Raw genomic sequence first — 19,765 nt, forward strand, 5'->3', positions numbered from 1 at the left:
GTTTCAGTAATTCAAGGTGGCGTCATTAGAGGCTTATTTATTCACTCTGGGGCTGAGAGACAGATAATGCCTCCCCCCATCAGCTGTGGCAGCTCCATCTCAGCGCCTCCCGCCGAGGAGAGGAGGGAGAATTAGAGCGAAATGGGCAAACATGACAATCGTGCAGCAGCTAATGAATTAAACGGAAAAACAAAGCATCAGGTTGTCTTGAATAGGGCCTTGGGGTAGGGCTTTAGCATCGTCTTGTTTTTCTCTTGTCATCATTACCTTACCAATTGAACAGACCGAGTGGAAATAAACAGGTTAAAAATAACTATAGCCAAGAGCGCATTATAGAAGTCAAACCGTGGTTAGACCTTAAGATTAAATAATACGTGCTTTCATCGAGAACTTAGTGATGGTTAAAAAAGCATGTTGGTATAGATTGTTGACCTTTATGTCTGTTTATGTTGGCAGTGAAGTGCCGAGGCCTACCGGTCCTCTCAGCTTTTTAGCTACTTGAAAGTACTGGGAGGATTTCATTTCATCTGATAATGTACTCTGTATTCACAGGTGGTACACACAAGACTAGTAATGAAAGTCAAAACTGTCTCGGGCTGTAATGAGAGATATTCCGTCAGTGCACCAAATCCTTTGGATTTTTTCCCCTCCCCAAACTTATAAGCTCAAAAAGCTCAGTTGTTTCACACAGTTTTGCCATTATTGCACTGTAAAAGTAAAGTGGTGTCTGGGAAAAAAATAATAAGAGACTTCAAATCTCAGGGTGCACCCTGTCTGAAGAAGTGATGAAACTGATGTTTGCAAAATGATAGTTCTCTCAAAAAAAGTCTGATTCTGTTTGAGATTCTTTGTTTGAGGGCTGTGCAATATGATGATATAAATCATATGGACAAAATAAAACATCTATCCTTCCATATTATTCATTCATTCATTCATTTTCTTTTCGACTTAGTCCCTTTGTTAATCTGGGGTCACCACAGCGGAATGAACCGATAACTTATCCAGCATATGTTTTACGCAGCCACAACCCATCACTGGGAAACACCCATACACACGCAATCACACTCATACACTATGGCTAATTTAGCTTACCCTTTTCACCTGTACTGCATGTCTTTAGACTGAAAATCAGAAGGGGGAAATCAGAGCACCCAGAGGAAACCCACGCGAACACGGGGAGAACATGCAAACTCCACACAGAAATGCCAACTGACCCAGATAATGCTCGAATCAGTGACCTTCTTGCTGTGAGGCGATTGAGCTTCCCATTGCGCAACCGTCTCGCCCTCCTTCCATATTATGCTCCATTATTTATTTATTGGTGTCACAAAATACATTGTTTACGGTAATAAAACGCAATATCACACATCAACCTTGAGATTGCAGACAGAAATGTAAATCTTTAATTTTAAAAGTACAATGTTTACATTTTGCATTTTATTTAGCGTAGTTTTTTAATCTTTATTTTGGCCATTTGCGCCCACAGAACTGCCGCTCACTGGATATTTTCTCTTTTTTGGACCATTCTCTGTAAACCCTAGAGATGGTTGTGTGTGAAAATGCCAGTAGATCAGCAGTTTCTGAAATACTCAGACCAAACTGTCTGGCACCAAACATGCCACGTTCAAAGTCCCTTAAATCACCTTTCTTCCTCATTCTGATGCTGTGTTTCAACTGCAGCAGATCGTCTTGACCATGTCTACATGCCTAAATGCATTGAGCTGCTGCCATGTGATTTGGCTGATTAGAAATTTGCATTAACGAGCAGTTGGACTGGTGTACCTAATAAAGTGGCCGGTGAGTGTATATGAACTATTAGTTGGTTGAATTTACCAAAGCTGTAATATATTGTGTTGTACAGCATATCGTTATCAGTATATAAGATAACTTAAATCGTGACATGAGATCTTTGTCATATAACCCAGTCCTACTTTCCTCTGTTGAACACTAAAGACGATATTTTAAAGAATGTTGAAAACTTGACTTACGTTGACTTCCGTATTTAATTTTTCATTGCTGTTGATGGCAGTGGCTAACCCTTTCAGTATTCCTCAAAATATCTTCTTTTTTGTTCAACTCACAATGGATTGGGAACCATTGTGGGCGAGTAAATGGTGAGTAAATTCCTATATTTTGGTGAACTATCCCTTTAAAGCCTTCACATCTCATTTAAAGCACTGATTCCTCTCCGAGTCCTCGGGCATTGACTAATAGGGTCTTGATCTTGTTGAAGGCAGATATGATCAGTAGACGAATGCAACATTTTCCATTTGTGCTATCAGTAATTGTGGACATTTGTCAACAGTGGGAGGAGGTTCAAGTAAACCTGCAGCGGAGAGCGTGACAGTCAAAGCAGCGCTTTCAAACAATGAAAGAGTTCATTAGAATTTCAACTCAATCATTTAGTACCAGCAGATTACACAAGCCTACGATAAGAAAGACCCAAGCTGGAGATCAAACAGTGTAGGAGTTTTTCTCCTGAATGTTTGTTGTCCTTTGCCATCGATAGAATGAATAACTTGAATGCATTCTCATTATCTGACTTGGCTTTTATGTTGCTTCTGTCTTATTTTCTTCTAATTGATTTCCCCCAGATGAGTATCGCTTATTCTATTATATCTATATTGCAGCTGGTTATTTGTGGATGCAATAGGGAATCTGGATAATTATTAATTGACTTTTGCAATGAAATAAAAGTTAATTACCTCCACTCCATTTACCGTTTGATATACTGTATATACAAAACATACCAGGAGGTTTTTTATTATGCATGCATCACAAGTAAACACATGGTGTTTGGAATATTATATTAGGAGCAGGAAGTCAAAAGAATCATAATCGGCATAGTTAAATGCAGTACTTCAAACAGCCTGGCACAGAATCAGAGCCGGGCCTCAAAAAATGAACAAAGGGAATAGCTGATTTTGCAGACTCCTGACAATGTATTGCTTTTTTATGTAGGAAAGCAAAATCAGGAGGTCAGACATTTATTCATAACCCCCCTGACAACTGACATGGTGGTTTTGAGAAAGAGTAGAGCCTCTGTGTGGTGAAAGGTGGGGTAGAGAAAGACATTTACATCTCGATCTATTTCTCTTATTTTATTTTGCCGTTATAGAGAGTGTAAGGTGCATCATGACTCATAATGTCATGCATCAAAGACTTCTGAACATCTGCTGTATATGTCTAAATCCTATAGCTGGGGTTTTAACAGTGCGATGTTATGCAAGTTGTAGGAATAGTGAATAAATAACCTGCTAGAGTCTTTGGGAGGGCTGGTATGATGTGCTTATCTCTTACTATATCAGTACTTCCATGATTTGCTGAATCGATATGGGTTGCGTTGTTTGTTTGCATGTGTAACACTAATCCATAGTGGAAAAGTTGAATCATACAGACTGTACATCAGATGTATTATGAGTCATATTTATAAAAAACAATAATCACATCTTGGATTTTCACTTCAAAAGAATCACACAATAGAGTACTACAGAATATTCCTTGGTATCTATGGTTATTTTTCTCAGTAGTTTATAGACATTGAATGATTTTCCTGAGGTAATGTTACGTGAAATTGTTTACAAGCCATTTATTGACATCTCTCCACTGTTGAAAGAATGATTGAGCGATTACATGAGATGTGATGTATTTCAGTTGTGCTGTTTCTACCCACATGTCTTCTCATGTTCAGTTATATTTATTTCATGCTTATGCTAGTACTAAAGTGGAAGAGGAGATTGTCAAACCCAAATCTATTGTTTGAATTTCATATAAAAATTGACGATTTGAAAGATCAAGCTTTGTTTTTTTATGAAATGTGAAGTGCAGATCTAATTGTAATTATTAGATGGCACAGTAAGTGTGATGCAAATACTATTTGTTCATGTTTCGTTCAAGATCAAGATGAACATGGAATAATAATGGAAAAATGGTTTTGTCAACTGAGCCCCAGCATCCACACATTATTATACTGTTGTAGTATTTCTTGAACACAAACTTAACTGCTAGAGAAGGTCTAATTAAACAAATACAAATTATTAGGTATAAATGGTATCACTTTGCTTGAAGAGGGTGTTCATAATACTGTCATGACATTCATATGGGGGTGGGAAGGTGTGCACGAAATGAGGAGATACAAGCGAACTAAAGAACGGCCGAAGGGGTGGGGGGAGATGGGGGACGGTGCGAACTGAAGAGTGGGGATGAAGGTGCGCGCGAACTAGGGAGCAGCTATGAAGATTGTTGTCAAAAAGCTGAGAAGCGGGGGGTGGGGGGGGGGGTGGAGTTGGGGTATTGCGGGAGTTTTCTGGGAGACTGAACAATACGGGAGGTGGGCGGTAGATGGGTCTGAAATACGGGAGACTCCCGGGAAAAACGGGAGTGTCGGCAGGTATGGATGTCACACACCAGGGATGTGAATGAAATTTTATGTATGCTTATGGCTGCTGTCATTAAGTGTCACTCGCTCAGTTATTTCATTTCAAATAACATTTTGAATTATATTAATGATAGCTTGACATTACGAAGACAACAAAATCTGTCAGTGTCTTTATCATGACAGCTTGACATTAGCAAGACAACATTTCCTGTCATAAATCTGTCATAAACATAATGGTCATGTGTGAATCAATAATTATTGTGTCATAAATATTTTTCTGACTTTTTTTATAGTGGAACAAAGGAATTTGTTATATTTGTCAAATAATGTAATGGTGTTCTAATTAGGGGTGTAATGGATCACAGTTCATCTGTGATTCGTAGGACCACAACCCATGGTGCAGAACACACATGACCTGCGGATTAATACTTTTGTTTTCTTGTAGATTAATCCTAAATTTGTAACGATCGCAGCAAGATCACCTCTCATGTCATTCAAATCACATGTATGAAAGCATTTAGACTTTCTTGTATAATATAATGATGATGAAAGAAGTTGCTGTAGGTTATTCAGGATGTGGTGGGTTTCTTAGGTTATTAAAGGTGTTTTCTGCCACTACCTGTTTAGCCTGCATAAATGCATTCAGTGTAAGCTGCATGGTTAATCATTAAAAGATCGGGATCGCGTCAACCACATAACATAAATTATAATTTATGGTGATATGCATATGTTTATTAATCTTTTTAATCGCTGCATCCAAATCTGTGTTTGAACAACGCAAAAATCAAAAAAGTTAGTTATGAAGTTTTAAACAGTCAAATAACACAGAAGTACTGGGATAACAGTTTATAGTTTAGATAAAACCACTGATGTTTATAGTAAAGATTAAAATTATAATCAAAAGCATTTAACTTGACGCTCAAAAAAGTTGTGGGCAGCAAATACATTATTTAACCAGTAGGTGGAACAGATATAATTCTTCAAAAATGACACATGCAGCAATAAAACAAGTTTTATTTACTAAAAATAAGACTAAAAATAAATATGGGTTGTACAAATTGTTACAATTATACATTTAGCGTTATCAGCAACAGTAAAAGTAACAGTGAATTTTTCACAGTACTCAATATTTTACAATTTAGATTTATTCAGATGATTATTTCTTCATTTTCTTTTTAATAAAAGTACAGTTTCTAAATTCTGTTTGTTAAAACCAAGAGTTTCTTGCAGTACTGTTTTTGTGATAAATGGAAAGCAAATTCCTCCCCTTTTTTTGCTGATCCGAAAAATGGTCAGATCCGTGAATAAAAACCATAATATGACCGAACAGTGAGATTTGTGATCTGTTACACCACTAATTTTAATGTTAAAGTCAATCGTACCTCTGTAGTTAAGGTCAAGAAACTATCAATCAGGCTGTTATAAAACTCACAATTACAGTATAGTGGCTTCATGACATATGGGCTCATGTTTATGACAGATTTATGACAAGTTATGCTGTATTGATAATGCAAGCTGTCATGAAAAACCACAGGAGAGGGCAAATTCTTCAGCAGGATAGTGCTCCTTCTCATACTTCCGTCTCCACATTAAAGTTCCTGAAAGCGAAGAAGACCAAGGTGCTCCAGGATTGGCCAGCCAAGTTCACCAGACTTGATTATTAGATGGGGTTAGATGAATGAAGAGGCATTGGAGATCTTAATGTCATCTTTGCATTTAAGATAACATAACTGAGCGAATGACAGTTGAGCATGCATAAAATCTCATTCATATTCATGTCATGCATCATCATCACTGTCTCATGAATACCACCTTCAACTAAAGTGTTACCAAAATATTTTTAAATCGTTTAAAAATTGCATAGTTTTGGCCAGTTTTAGGTATGTTTGATGAAATATTTTACACCATTAAGCTCCCTAGCTCATTGACTATGCATATCCATATGATCATTCATTCAAATCATATTACACTTAGACTCTATAATTATACTTGTGAGCTAATTGTAGGATTTTTTTTTTCACCCTGTCAGAATGAAACCAGTGGAAGAAAATTTGATATCCTCCAAATGTTAATAATTATCCGAAATAATTTGGCATTTAAATTGAAATTGCTTGAGTGGGCCTATTTCAGTGTGGTATAATGAAACCTTCATTATTTAATTTGGTGCATACTGTATATGTAGAATTACCATCTATGTGTTAGACAGCCAATAGACTGTATAGAATGTAAATAATGGAAAAAAGCACTTATTCACTTAAAATACAAGGAACATGCCTATGACTTTATTGGAATAAAGTGGGATTGGATTTGGACTGGTATAATTGCTACTTGCAGCTACACTGGCTCTTGTTGTTGTCCACATGCTTGGCTTTCTAAATCCAGGCTTTTGGGCACTGAGCTCATTTGCAGCCTTGTATGTCTAACTGTTGTTGTTTTGTTTCACAGTTCCCCCCAAAATCTATGACATTTCATCGGACATTACGGTAAACGAAGGCAGCAACGTTTCACTCATCTGCGCAGCCAGTGGGAAACCAGAGCCCAAAATCTCTTGGAGACACATCAGCCCTTCAGGTGAGTACGAATACATCACAAAATGTTAGAAACAATTTCACACCGACTTGAAAACACAGTAGGAAAGTGTGTTCTAGTTGTTCTGTGTGCTGGTTTAGAGGCTCAGAATGTTATGGTGATGCAACCAAGAGTTTCAGGGAAGGATTTCAATCAATTATCGCTCCATTTGCTGTTGTTCTCACCAAGATTTTTTGGTTTATATTAAGTTAAATCAAAACTCGAGAATATATCAACCTCATCTTTACCTTCTAAAGTTTATATTCAGCTTTAAAGTGAAAGATTTTGGCACTTTTTCAAAGCTAATCGAAAATTCAGGGCACAGCAGTATTTTGGAGTGGTTGTGAATTTTTAGTGAAGTCAGCCGCATTTATCTATGGGCAGCCGTATTTATTTAATTCTCCTGTGTATTTTGTGATTGAATTGCTTTTTGAGATTCTGATCAAAAGACTTTGAAGAGCCATGAAAACCACTATTTATGAAAGCTAGGATGCTTCAAATTGTAGAAACATTAGAAACCGGACGAGATGTGCATCAATAATTATTAAAAGTTTCATGCTCTGACAACCATCCTGAATATATTGGTGAACTTTGACTTTTGGTCGGAAGATTCAGTCTGGCCCAAATGAGACCGAAAAGTCATTTGTCTGAGCTATTCTTCTTCAGGCTAATTAACATCTGCGTGGGGAGAGGAGATGACAATGAGCGAGAGCCAGTGACAATAGAAACTTTAAAGATTTTACAGCTTCTGCCACTGAAGGCTGTAATGTACTAATAAAGACTCTTTTTTAAATATTTTTAAACAATCTCAGTGATATTATCAAGAGTTTATATGCCAGCTGCAAAACTTTTAGGTCACTGCTTAGTAAAATAGTTATATCTGAGCAGTCTTTACGCATATTTCCAACACAGGCTCATTGTTGATACTGTACATACACCTGTTTACATTTCTGGAGACTGCGAAATATGTACCCAGAGATATGTCTGGCTCCATTTGTCTGTAAAACGAATTATATGGGGCGGTATGATGCCAGTGGCTTCTGTTCCTTTTCGCACCTCTGCCGAGCACTTACCTCCATGTAGCCCAGTAGCTCGCCACATATGCTGATGGGCTTGGAATGCGAAGTTAACTGTGACAACAGGTGTTAAGTCTGGGAAAGAACAGTTCCAGAAACAAGGTAAAACATAAATAAATAAACAGCTGGATGAAACGGCTGAGACATCGAAATCTGAATTCTTATTTGCAATCGTCATGCAACCTGCTGAACAAAGAATAGTTTCCCAAGTCGTTCAAGAATCATCGCTGTAAGTCCATAATTTGTATCCGTTAGTTGTAATACTACAACTCATTGAAATGTTTAAAATAAAAGCACAAATTCTAATTTGCATCAGCCTGGTGTTTTTTTATACAAAACTGTGGAAGGATAGTTTGTGTGTCTATTTAGACCTGATAGTTCATATGAATAAATAAGCTTTGCTGGTGTAAATGTTAACAGTAGCCTGCTTTGGTAAATTTACATTAAAGCATTATAATCATTTTTGGGGGCTGGGGGAGGATCTGTCATGGTATACAACTTAAGTACTTTGAATTATTAATTACTGGCAACGCAAACTTTGAGGCTATTTTGTAAAAAAAGTTGTGACAACTATAATTTTTTACTGATATTTTTGAACAATTAAGATTACATTATTTCCGAAAAATAATAATAATCATAAATTATTGTCAAATTTTGAAATCCACTTTACGTGTATGTATGAATTTTGAGTTATAAATTAGCAGTTTTTAAGCATATTTTATGAGTTGCAAATATTTTTGAAGCACAGAGTGAGTGAGTGAGTGAGTGAGTGAGTGAGTGAGTGAGTGAGTGAGTGAGTGAGTGAGTGAGTGAGTGAGTGAGTGAGTGAATGAATGCATCACACAAGAATTTATTTTGCTCATTCAAACTAATTTAAAACAACACATTTCTTGTTTTTTTTGTCACAACTCAACTTATTTTTTATGTTCAATCCACATAAATTTATTAAAAGTGTTCAGTTAACTTAATCAATTTGTGTTGGGACACCATGAATGAATTGTGTGAAACCCTGCATTTTGTATAGTGATGAATGAATGATGTATTTGACACTGTTTACAAAGTTCACTTTCAGGTACCTTCCATTTAAAGTAATTAACTGCCAGTCTAACTTTTGAGTTTTCACTATTTTGTAAAACCAAACTATAATTATTTCAAATAATGAATGTTGTAGACATTATTTCTGAAAAAAAAAAGTGTACCGCACAGTGTGTACCGCTGTCACCTCACAGCAAGAAGGTCGCTGGTTCGAGCCTCGGCTGGTTCAGTTGGCATTTCTGTGTGGAGTTTGCATGTTCTCCCTATGTTCGCTTAAGTTTCCTTCGGGTGCTCTGGTTTCCGCCATAAGTCGAAAGACATTCGCTATAGGTGAATTGGGTAAGCTAAATTGGCCATAGTGTATGTCTGTGAATGAAAGTGTAATGGTGTTTCCCATTGATGGGTTGCAGATGGAAGGGCATCCGCTGTGTAAAACATATGCTGGATAAGTTTTCGGTTCATTCCGCTGTGGCGACCCTTGATTAATAAAGGGATGAAGCCGAAAAGAAAATGAATGAATGAATACATTATTCTCAAATTTTTAAGACAACTGTAGATTAACCAAATGGTTGTAAATGGGCTGCGAAATTACCAGTTTTTAAAAAATTTATTTATTGATGTTTTTTTCATTGGGCAAGCCAATATGTTCAGATTGAATGTATCATTATATACCGTTATGTGTAACAGTATTTGGTGCACATATGGCAGCACTGTGGTAATAGTGCAGAGCTGTAATTACAGTAGCTTCTGGACTGTGATTTCCAGTAGGTTTTTGAATGACCCTGCAGGAGCATAGAGCCACTGGATTTAATTGCCTCATTGTTTTTTTCTGTGTGTGTGTGTGTGTGTGTGTGTGTGTGTGTGTGCGTGACATCTGACCGTAGATGTCTGTGCCGCTAATTATTGGTTAGCATATAGTTCATCAATATAAGCGTACAGCGCAATTACTCTAAAGGGTCTATTAAAGACACCATGCATTTTAGACCTCTCCAATACCTCTGACTTATAATGGACAGATTTTCATCTCATTCAGAGGTTCAGTCCACATGAAGTATTTGTCATGAATGGAAGGTGATTGAGTTCTGTAGTTTGATCACATAATTATGGTTTACGAGGTTTAGATGTAGGTTTTAGTGAAACGTGTAAAATGGATGTACTGACATAATGTAAAATATGAATATATGTGGAAAAGTAAGAAAAAATATTCTGTTAATAAATGTCAAAAATGTAAATAAATATGGGGGAAATCATTTTCTTATGGTCACTGAAAGTTAAAGGTACTGAATATGAATGTAACATGCTTATTCTGACTTGTGCATGAATAATAAAATATATAAAAGTAATATTATTGAATTTGATTATAATGTAAATGATTAAAAACCTGACAAATAGGTACAACCTAAAGGTTTAAAGGATAGTGGCAAAATATGTTTAAAAAAAAGTTTATTATAGTATTTTGAATCTGCACTTTGAACCTTAAAGCACATAGAGTCTTTTAACATGTTATTAAATAATTATTTTTCTAATTATGCTATAAATACACTACCTGACTAAAGTCTTGACTTCTAGTTGATCATTTGGAAAAGGGGCAGAAGGTAGATTTTTCAAAAGGATCATCTGTTGAACTGCATCCCAATCATCACAAGTACTGCAGAAGACCAATTGGAACCCTCATGAACCCAAGATTCTCACAGAAATCAGTCAAGTTTGGTGAAGGAAAAATCATGGTTTGGGGTTACATGTATATTCAGGTGCTCCAGGATTGGGCAACCCCGTCACCCCCGTCAAGCATTGAAAACGAATCCAAAGAGTCTTGATGAGCTCTGAGAGCCCTGCAAGAACACTTTCTTTGCCATTCCAGATGACTTTATTAATAAGTTATTTGAGTCATTGCAGAGATGTATGGATGCCGTCCTCCACGCTCATGAGAGTCATACACAATATTAATTCTTTTTCCACTGCACCATGACTTTATATTTTATACTGTACATTATTTCTGGTAAATGGCAAGACCTTACTGACCTAATTAACAAATTAATAATCAAGTCATGATCATATTTTACTTTGGTAAAAGCGTAATCTAAAGACCTTTGCCTTTCATATAAGCCACTAGAAGTCATGTTAATATTTGCTGTTTCTAAAACTTGGATAGGCGCCAAGACTTTTGTCAGGTGTATTTTGGTATTTATTATTATTATTATTATTATTATTATTATTATTATTCATTTATTCATTTTCTTTTCGGCTTAGTGCCTTAATTAATATGGGGTCGCCACAGCGGAATGAACCGCCAACTTATTCAGAACATGTTTTACGCAGCAGATGCCCTTCCAGCCACAACCCATCTCTGGGAAACATCCACTCACACTCACTCACACTAATACACTTCGGACAATTTAGACTTCCCAATTCACCTGTACCGCATGTCTTTGGACTGTGGGGGAAACCGGAGCACCCGGAGAAAACCCACGCGAACGCAGGGAGAACATGCAAACTCCACACAGAAATGCCAACTGACCCAGCCGAGGATCGAACCAGTGACCTTATAGCTATAAGGCGACAGCACTACCTACTGCGCCACTGCGTTGCCCCTTATTATTATTATTATTATTATTATTATTATTATTATTATTATTATTATTATTATTATTATTATTATTATTATTGTGGGTGTCTTTGGTAAATCTTCTCAGTGATTATTATTTTATGCAAAGTGAATGTGACTTTATTAAACACATTGAGGTTATAGACTAAATACAATAAAATCAAGCTGATAAAATATTCACTGATTCATTTCACATTAACAATGATGAAGAACATCTACAGTACATGTTTTTTGTTTATTCTAACTCTACACAGCAGTTTGCACTAAACCCTCAAGCTCTTTCAAGCAGACTGGATTCAACTTGGCTGCCTATCAATGTTTTTTATCATTAACCAGCTGGAAAAAAATCACTCCGAGAGCCATTTCAATGATATTGTTCCTGTGTTGTTATCGTTTTATAGCGGCATGGACTCTGCTGTTCTTTTGAATTTAAAACAGTTCAACATTTTTTATCACCATCTTCCTGTGAATGTTCCTTAAGCTGTTAATGCTTATGTTTTAGATGCTGTCAATAATACAATTTCAGAAACACGTGTGTGTGTTACAACCACACTTCACACTCTCTCTTGCAGATGTTGAAGAGCATTAGATGAGCACTTGTCCAAGATTTAAATCGCACTCTGTGTTTTAATACTTATTTAAAATTGCCACATAGACACGATTTGGAATGCTGTGGGCTAGATGAAGACAGATCCTAAACTGTGTACAGACTGGCCTCACGCTCTCCATCCAGCCTGCCCCAGCACGCTTGATCCCAAACATGCTTTCATAAGCTTTTTCCATTGTGATTTAAGGCCTCGGGATATAAGGAACTCTGACCTTTCAAATAGCTGACTATAACACTTCAGATTTGATTTTTTTCTCTCTCTCCTCCTCATATGATAAGGCTACAGTGAAGCGTTCAATTGTCCTTTGTCAATCCTTTGTTCGTGCTTCTGCCTTCCAAAATTGTCTTTACTCTGGTTTATTGTTTCCCCGAACAATAGCTCCGTACTCGGCACTGACAGTCTGTCTAAACATCGGCAAATGGTTTCAATACAACGACCGGCTCTTAAAAAGTGCTCGGACAGATATTCAGCAATTGTTTCGGGGCACTTTTGGGACAATGAGGAGGCTATCGGGGGTTAAGGTGAGATACCGGGAATGGAAAAGCGGAGGCGGTTTCAGGCTTGTGTGTGCGCGAGTGAATATGTGTGCCGGTTGAATGATGGTTGATGGTTCGTTGCTGACAACTCAATGAATGCCTGGGGGAAGCCTCTCATAATGCAACATTCGGCCTGCCGCAGTTTTCTCTCGCGGGTTAACGGTAGAGATGGTACAGAGAGCTGCCACCTTCGCCCATAATGTATTCTTCACCAGCGCTCATCATATCAGCAGCAGGCAGACCTCAAGGAAATGTACTTTGTGCTCTCCACACAATGCGGGAAAGTGCTTACTGCGACTGCACTTAACACAGAGCAATGTGGAATCCTAGATTAACCTTGCTATGATTTGGCTAATTTGGTTGGAGTGACATTTCCCAGAGGCTACAACGAGTCTCTCTTGAGCTTTCCAAATAACTCTCCACAAATCGGGAGGCGGTTGGAAATTGCGGATGTTAAGGGGCAAGTTTACGTCTGGATGCATTTCTGGCATGCAGTCAGTGCGCCGTGAGCCTTTAAAACGCTCCTGTGTGTGTGTGTTTTTTTCCAACACAGGCTCATTGTGAAAATGTACCCCTATACATTTCTGGAGAGCGCGACTTATGTAGCCAGAATATATATGACAGCATTTTGTCTTTAAAACGAGCACTACAGGGCGGTATGACACTGCCGATGGCTTCTGTCTCTTTTGCACTACCAGCTGACCTCTTACCTCCGTGTGGACCAAGGTTATAATAGTTTTGGATTTTTCATTAGTTTTAGTTCTTATTTTTTGTTTTCAAATTCAGTTAGTTTAAATTAGATTTTAGATGTAGATTTACTCGTTTTTATTAGTTTCTATATATTTTTTAATTGCTTCGTTTTAGTTTATTTTGTATTATTTTCAGTATTAGTTTTAGTTGTTTGTTTGTTTATATTGGTAATTAGGATATTTGTTAGATGCAAGATTCAAAGTCATCAGAATAAATATCAGTGCTTCCCACACATAGACTTTACTTGGGCTGGCCGCCCAGGTATATTAACGGCCGCCCTAGGATATTTGGTGGTGACAAATGAATAATACTATTATTTTCATCCTTTTACACTTGTTTGTATACGTCCAAGAAAGCCAAGCATTCACGATTGATTAACCAGTGGAAAATCTTCTCTTGCTTTAAACATTTCCTACTGCTGGTTCTGTGAGCACGAGAACCATCAACACTCACACAGGCAATCTCACGTCATCTGCAGACGCGCAGAGACGCATTCAACTGTAGTTTCCTAAAATCTCCTAAAATGTCCAGGATTCAGGTTTTACTTTCACTTTCTAAAGTTAACGTTATTTGTATATGTTTTTGCATTACCATTTTGTAGCTGACTGTGCGCATACAGCCGCGAGAGAAACATTAAATAATTCATCATTTAATTAACAATTCAGATAAACTTTACTAAAAACTTAAAAGAACCAAAATTTACCGGCTGCAAAATATTTGTACACCAATCAACTAATCTGCCTAATTTAAATGATCTACACTTTATTCTAGTAATTATTATTATTTTTTGCAATAATGTCTATTTTTATTCCTTTTTCTGTTGTTTATTTCTTATTTACTGTATATATTTATTTATTTAATTATGTTAATATATTGCATACTTTATACATAGGCATCTAAAATGCCACAAGTATATTTCAAACCTGTGGGAAGCACTGAATATTGTATAATAAAACTCAACCAAGGATAGGCTACATTTTTTTTGACACATGAACACTACCATCTACCATTGCCATCTACTCATCCTCAAACTCAAATACAGCCTAAAAGTATAATATGTGTGTAAGGCTGCTTCTGAGGTTAGATACTCAGTAGTGATGGGAAGTTTGGATCTTTAACATTGAACTCAACATATCAAAAATATGTAGTCAGCAATCATAATTTCAGTACGTTAAAACATCAACATGATCGGAAAGTTTCTTACAATTAAGTTTTGCAACCCAACTAAAGCATGATTCACTTATTTAAATTCAATTATGGCTTTTTATTATTAAATATAAACTTACGTTTTGCCAGAACCTCTCATTTAAGCCCTCAGTTTACCCGCGCTGCAGTTGTTCAAGCTTAGTTCAGTCACAGGCAAATTGTCATGTACTGTTTGTGTTCAGTTCACTGAATCATGCATGTGCAGTATTATGGGTTCACTGTTTCTCAAATCTGATCTCTGTGTCTCTGTGTTCTAATAACTGAATAACTGATAATATATTGGTTTATTTCAAGTCAAAGGGGGGATCAGGCATGTTAAAAAGTAAGTAGCTTGTGGATAAGTTCTTACTGAAGATGCGAATCGTTTCAAATGATTCAGGTCGATTTGGTGACTTTGTTCAACCGGTTCACTTAGAAGATCCGGTTAAAAAGAGCGATTCGTTTGTGATTGTGATTACAAATACAGAAATAAAACCCATTATTGGGCACAAATGTGTTAAATTAATACGTTTAGGTCTCTGCTCGGGTCGTATTTCGTGTTGTCACCGAGCTGCTGCCATGTCCACTCGTTATTTTTGCCGCGGGGGCAACAGCGAGGATGACTGGGAAGAACCGGCTTGATCTGGCCAAAGGCATCAGGATTAGAGTTTGTGAGGTCCCATACAGGTTAAACACCTGCAGCATGAAGTAGATAGATTTACTTCTAAAAGGCATACAGCAGGCTTATGCATACATTTACAAAGATGGAAATAAAGGATGTTTTTGCTATAATTTTAGTTTCAGTTAGTTTTGTATGTACACAGTACAGTTTCAGTTAGTTGTAGTTTAAGAAAAAAAAATTCAGTTAATGAAAATTATTTTAAATTTAGATTTAGTTTTTTTTTTTCTTTTTCGTTTTTATTAACTATAATCTTGGTGTAGACAGCTTTTCCGCTGTTACCAGGTGGGTCAGTCAGTCAGTGGACAGCAGCCTCTGGTAGATTTACACAGAGACTAATGGCACTTGCGAGAGAAATTTGAGATCTGAAAAAGTGTACACAGTGGCCTCTGGTGGATTCGTGAAAACAAAAACTGCAAAAAACGTACCGCCTGGGACATATTTCGTGCTCTCCAGAAATGTATAGAGGGATACATATCAATAATGAGCCTGGGCTGTTTTTTTTTTTTTTTTTGGAGTATAGCAAACAAGTTAGTTGATGTAACCGAGGTTGATTTCACAAAGGGATCCATTCTTTATTAAATGTCACTAAAGCTTGGTAATTTCCTCTTTTGGTGTAATCAGTAAGATAAATGATGGTTCGTTGTGAAGTCTCTGTTAGGAAAAAGAAAATAAATCACTGAACTAAGGGAATTATGGAGTGAGTTAATCACTGATAAAGATCCCTCTGGTTTTTAGCTGGGGGAAGAAATATGGGAGGTTGAAGTCAATGTGTGTTCATTTTGTTACCTGAGGACTGTTGTTTTATTAGCGTGATGATTGTCATTTGCTGTGTACTCAAACTACAGTGTTTTGATGCAATTAAATGTGGTTTTCATTTCATTTGATATAAAAGAAGAAGCCAAGAGGGGTTTGTAAATAAATATCTTTTTTATTATTTTCAAAAACAGCCCTTTTGTGTTATTTTTACAATTACATTTAGCTAAATGGATTCAAGGTCACTTCTAGTAGGCGTTTGAAATCAGTTTTCATCAAGTTCACTTAGGTATTTTAGCACCTTGTCATTATATCTTTTATATTATCATTAAAAACAGCTTTGTGTGAAATATTTTGTGTGAAAGTATGTGCATGCTATTTTTATTTAAATAAATCTCACTTGGTTTGGCATATTGTGAACCAATTCAGTGCCGTATTGTAGCATTATTTATATGCTATTAAAGTATTATTGAATTAGCTTTCTTCTTTTTGTAATTTAAATGCATTTTCAGATTGCTCAAGCTTCTTGGAAGTACTTGAGTTTCAGACACATGTATTCAAGGACTTAAGAAAATGGCGAAAAAAACATGCAGCATGTACTTGAAAGTACTTAGGCAAAAATTGGGTTGTAGTAGCATATTTGTATTATTGTGTGTGTGTGTGTGTGTGTGCTCTAGTTTGAATTTATCATGATCTTTTTGTAGCCAATTACAGGGATGCTTGTTTAAAGCAATGGCCAATCAGAGACAATCGTTTTTGAGCAGGCTTGTTACAAAAACTTCTGCTTAGTCACAACTCCTTTCATTGCTGTATGACAGTACTACACTTACCGTCAAACAGCAATGAGAGGATTTGTGACTATGCAGAAGTTTTTGTAACAAGCCTGCTCAAAAACGATTGTTTTATGGAGCAGATGCCCTTCCAAAATGTAAAATGCAGGTCTCACTTTATATTAAGGCCTAGTCCCAATTCTCTTTTTGTATCCGTACACCTTAACCTTTTTCTTGGCCCTTGAGTGTGAAGAGGAAGGGTATCAAAATTTACCCCTAAGAAATGGGAGACCACTACAACACCTGCGCACATCATCATACTGTATGTCATCGCAATCTCTTACTTCATATGAGATCGACGATCGCAACTGCTGTAGTTATTAAAGTTGCGTTATTTTTTGGTGTTTGTCTTCAGAAAATCACTGAAGGCAATGATATCATGTTATCATAATGATAAAATGTGGCAATAAACTCGTAACTGTACTGTACATTTACACCATGACTATATTCATCTATGTAAACACAAAAACAACATTAACATTATACCACACTCTGTAAAAAGGTCATTCCCAGCCACTAGACTTTTCTGACAGGGTATTCGAGTGTCATCGAGTGACATATGTGAAAGTATGTTGTGGGACTGCTATACAGGGGTTATTAGTATGGATTATAGATGGCGAAATTTAGCGGTTTTTATTTTAGACGAGGGGTAAGGGGAAGGGGTAAGGGGTAGAATTGGGATTGGGCCTAAGTGGCCTTAACTACTATGTATTTGCATCAAAACATAAATACAATATATTTACTATGTTCATAATGTATTGCAGAACACTTCTGGTGCTCTTGAGGTGGGATACGGGTATGGGTTAGGGAAAGGTTTAGTGGTAAGGCTAGGTTTAACGGTGAGTTAGGGTGTAAGGAACAGTCAAAGGTGCAATTAAATATGCAATTACAGACATTGATTACATGCATGTATTTAATCAATAGGGTATATGCCAAGCTAGTGTGTTTCCCATACTGATAAACTTCCGGTGACCTGTTATTGTGAGTTTTTTCCCATTTTACACGGTTCCTTTTACAGCATCAATGTTGTAATGTAATTCAAATACAATCAGTTAAACAGACTTTGGCATTCATTTAGTTGCTCAAGCATAAAATGAGACAAAAAGCCGTTTGCTCGCACGCGCCCGTCAGAATCGTCAGGCTAGCGCAAAAGCTCCATTGAATATACTAGGGAAAAATAAATGCTGATATTATAAAGACATGACGGGGAAAAATGTTATTTAATGCAGTGCTTCTTGTACAATCTGAGACCCACTTTATATCGGATATCACTTAGCCAGTGGAGATCGCTGATTTTTAAAGAAAACAGACCTTAAACGCGCCAATTTTGCATTGGTATACAATTCACCAGAAATGATTAACCCAGGTTACTGGCAAATTAAAAGTTCTATTAGCATGCTTCGCCATATACCCCATTATAAGCAAATCATAATCTAATCATAATAATGGAAGAAGCTGTATTTTCACAATATTTACCAAATCAATAGTTTCAGTGTAAGTAATGAAGGCCACTTAATATAAAGTGAAACCAAAATGCAAATTAAATGTGTATTGTCACGTAGAGCTTGTTAAGATTACTCCATTTTTTTCTCGATTTTACATTACTTCTGACAAATGGTCATCGGTACGCAATATTCATTCATTTCTTCTCATGTAGTGTGTCATAGTGCACAGCAACAAATGCCATGTCTGCGCCACTTCACAACGACAACAGTCACATGCCTTCCATTCAGAAGGACTAATCCATATGCCCTAATCCCTTTGAAAGGTTCACCTTCCTGAGTGACATCTTTGAAGGGATGAAGGGTGTAGTGGTTGAAAAGGCCATTTTTTTGGAACACACTTCACCTTAAGGAGAAGACCATGACTTTTTTTCACATGTTGACACCCCGAAATAAGCCTGAAATGTTGAGTACATTGTGCAGGCAGCACTTTGTTTATTTATTTATGTGTTTGTTTGTTTGTTTGTGTTTGTATATATTTATATTTTTTATTTATTCTATAAATGTATAAATAAGATGTTTTATTTAACAGATATGTTCATTTAATTTCCTTCAACTTAGTCTCTATTTTATAGGTCACCACAACGGAATGAACCGCCAACTATTCCAGCATATATTTTATGCAGCAAATGCCCTTCCACCCGCAACCCAGTACTGGAAATCACCCATACACACTCATTCACACACACACACACACACACACACACACACACACACACACACACAGACACACACACACACACACACACACTCATACACTACGACCAATTTAGTTTTATCAATTCACTTATAGCGCAACCCACGCAAACACTGGGAGAACATGCAAACTCCAAACAGAAATGCCAAATGCTGGCCCCGCTGGAACTCGAACCAGCGACCTTCTTGCTGTGAGGCGACAGTGCTAACCATTGAGCCACTGTGCCGCCCTTATTTATAACTCTTTGTTTTTTTTAGAACTTTTTTTATGAACATCACAGTAGTTGCCTATAGAAAAATACTCTGCATACATTAATAGGAAAAATCTAACTTAGAGCCTCCAATTGTGAGTCTGTGAAATCAAAAAACTTCCCTGCCGGTTTTGAGCTCTTTGGTTTGTAACAAAACTTCAATTTGGCGATTATATTTGTTTTTACTCCTTAGTCCCATTTTGAATGCACCTAGAAGGTCTAGCATGTTAACATTTTTTCCCTGTCATCCATAATGGATTCAGTCACATGAGTGAAGTTGACCAATAGGAGCATAATCTCTTCCATGTGC

General features: G+C 36.8%; 1 protein-coding gene across 1 annotated transcript in view; it reads left to right on the forward strand.

The window, feature by feature from the left end:
• Positions 1 to 19,765, forward strand: part of negr1 (neuronal growth regulator 1) — a 231,929-nt gene that overhangs the window by 64,198 nt on the left and 147,966 nt on the right. Inside the window, exon 3 of the mRNA XM_056460143.1 lies at positions 6,824 to 6,949. Within this exon, the coding sequence (XP_056316118.1) occupies positions 6,824 to 6,949 (126 nt within the window). The remainder of the gene's footprint in view (positions 1 to 6,823; positions 6,950 to 19,765) is intronic.

Source organism: Danio aesculapii, chromosome 6 (genome assembly GCF_903798145.1).
Source record: "Danio aesculapii chromosome 6, fDanAes4.1, whole genome shotgun sequence".
Taxonomy (NCBI): domain Eukaryota; kingdom Metazoa; phylum Chordata; class Actinopteri; order Cypriniformes; family Danionidae; genus Danio; species Danio aesculapii.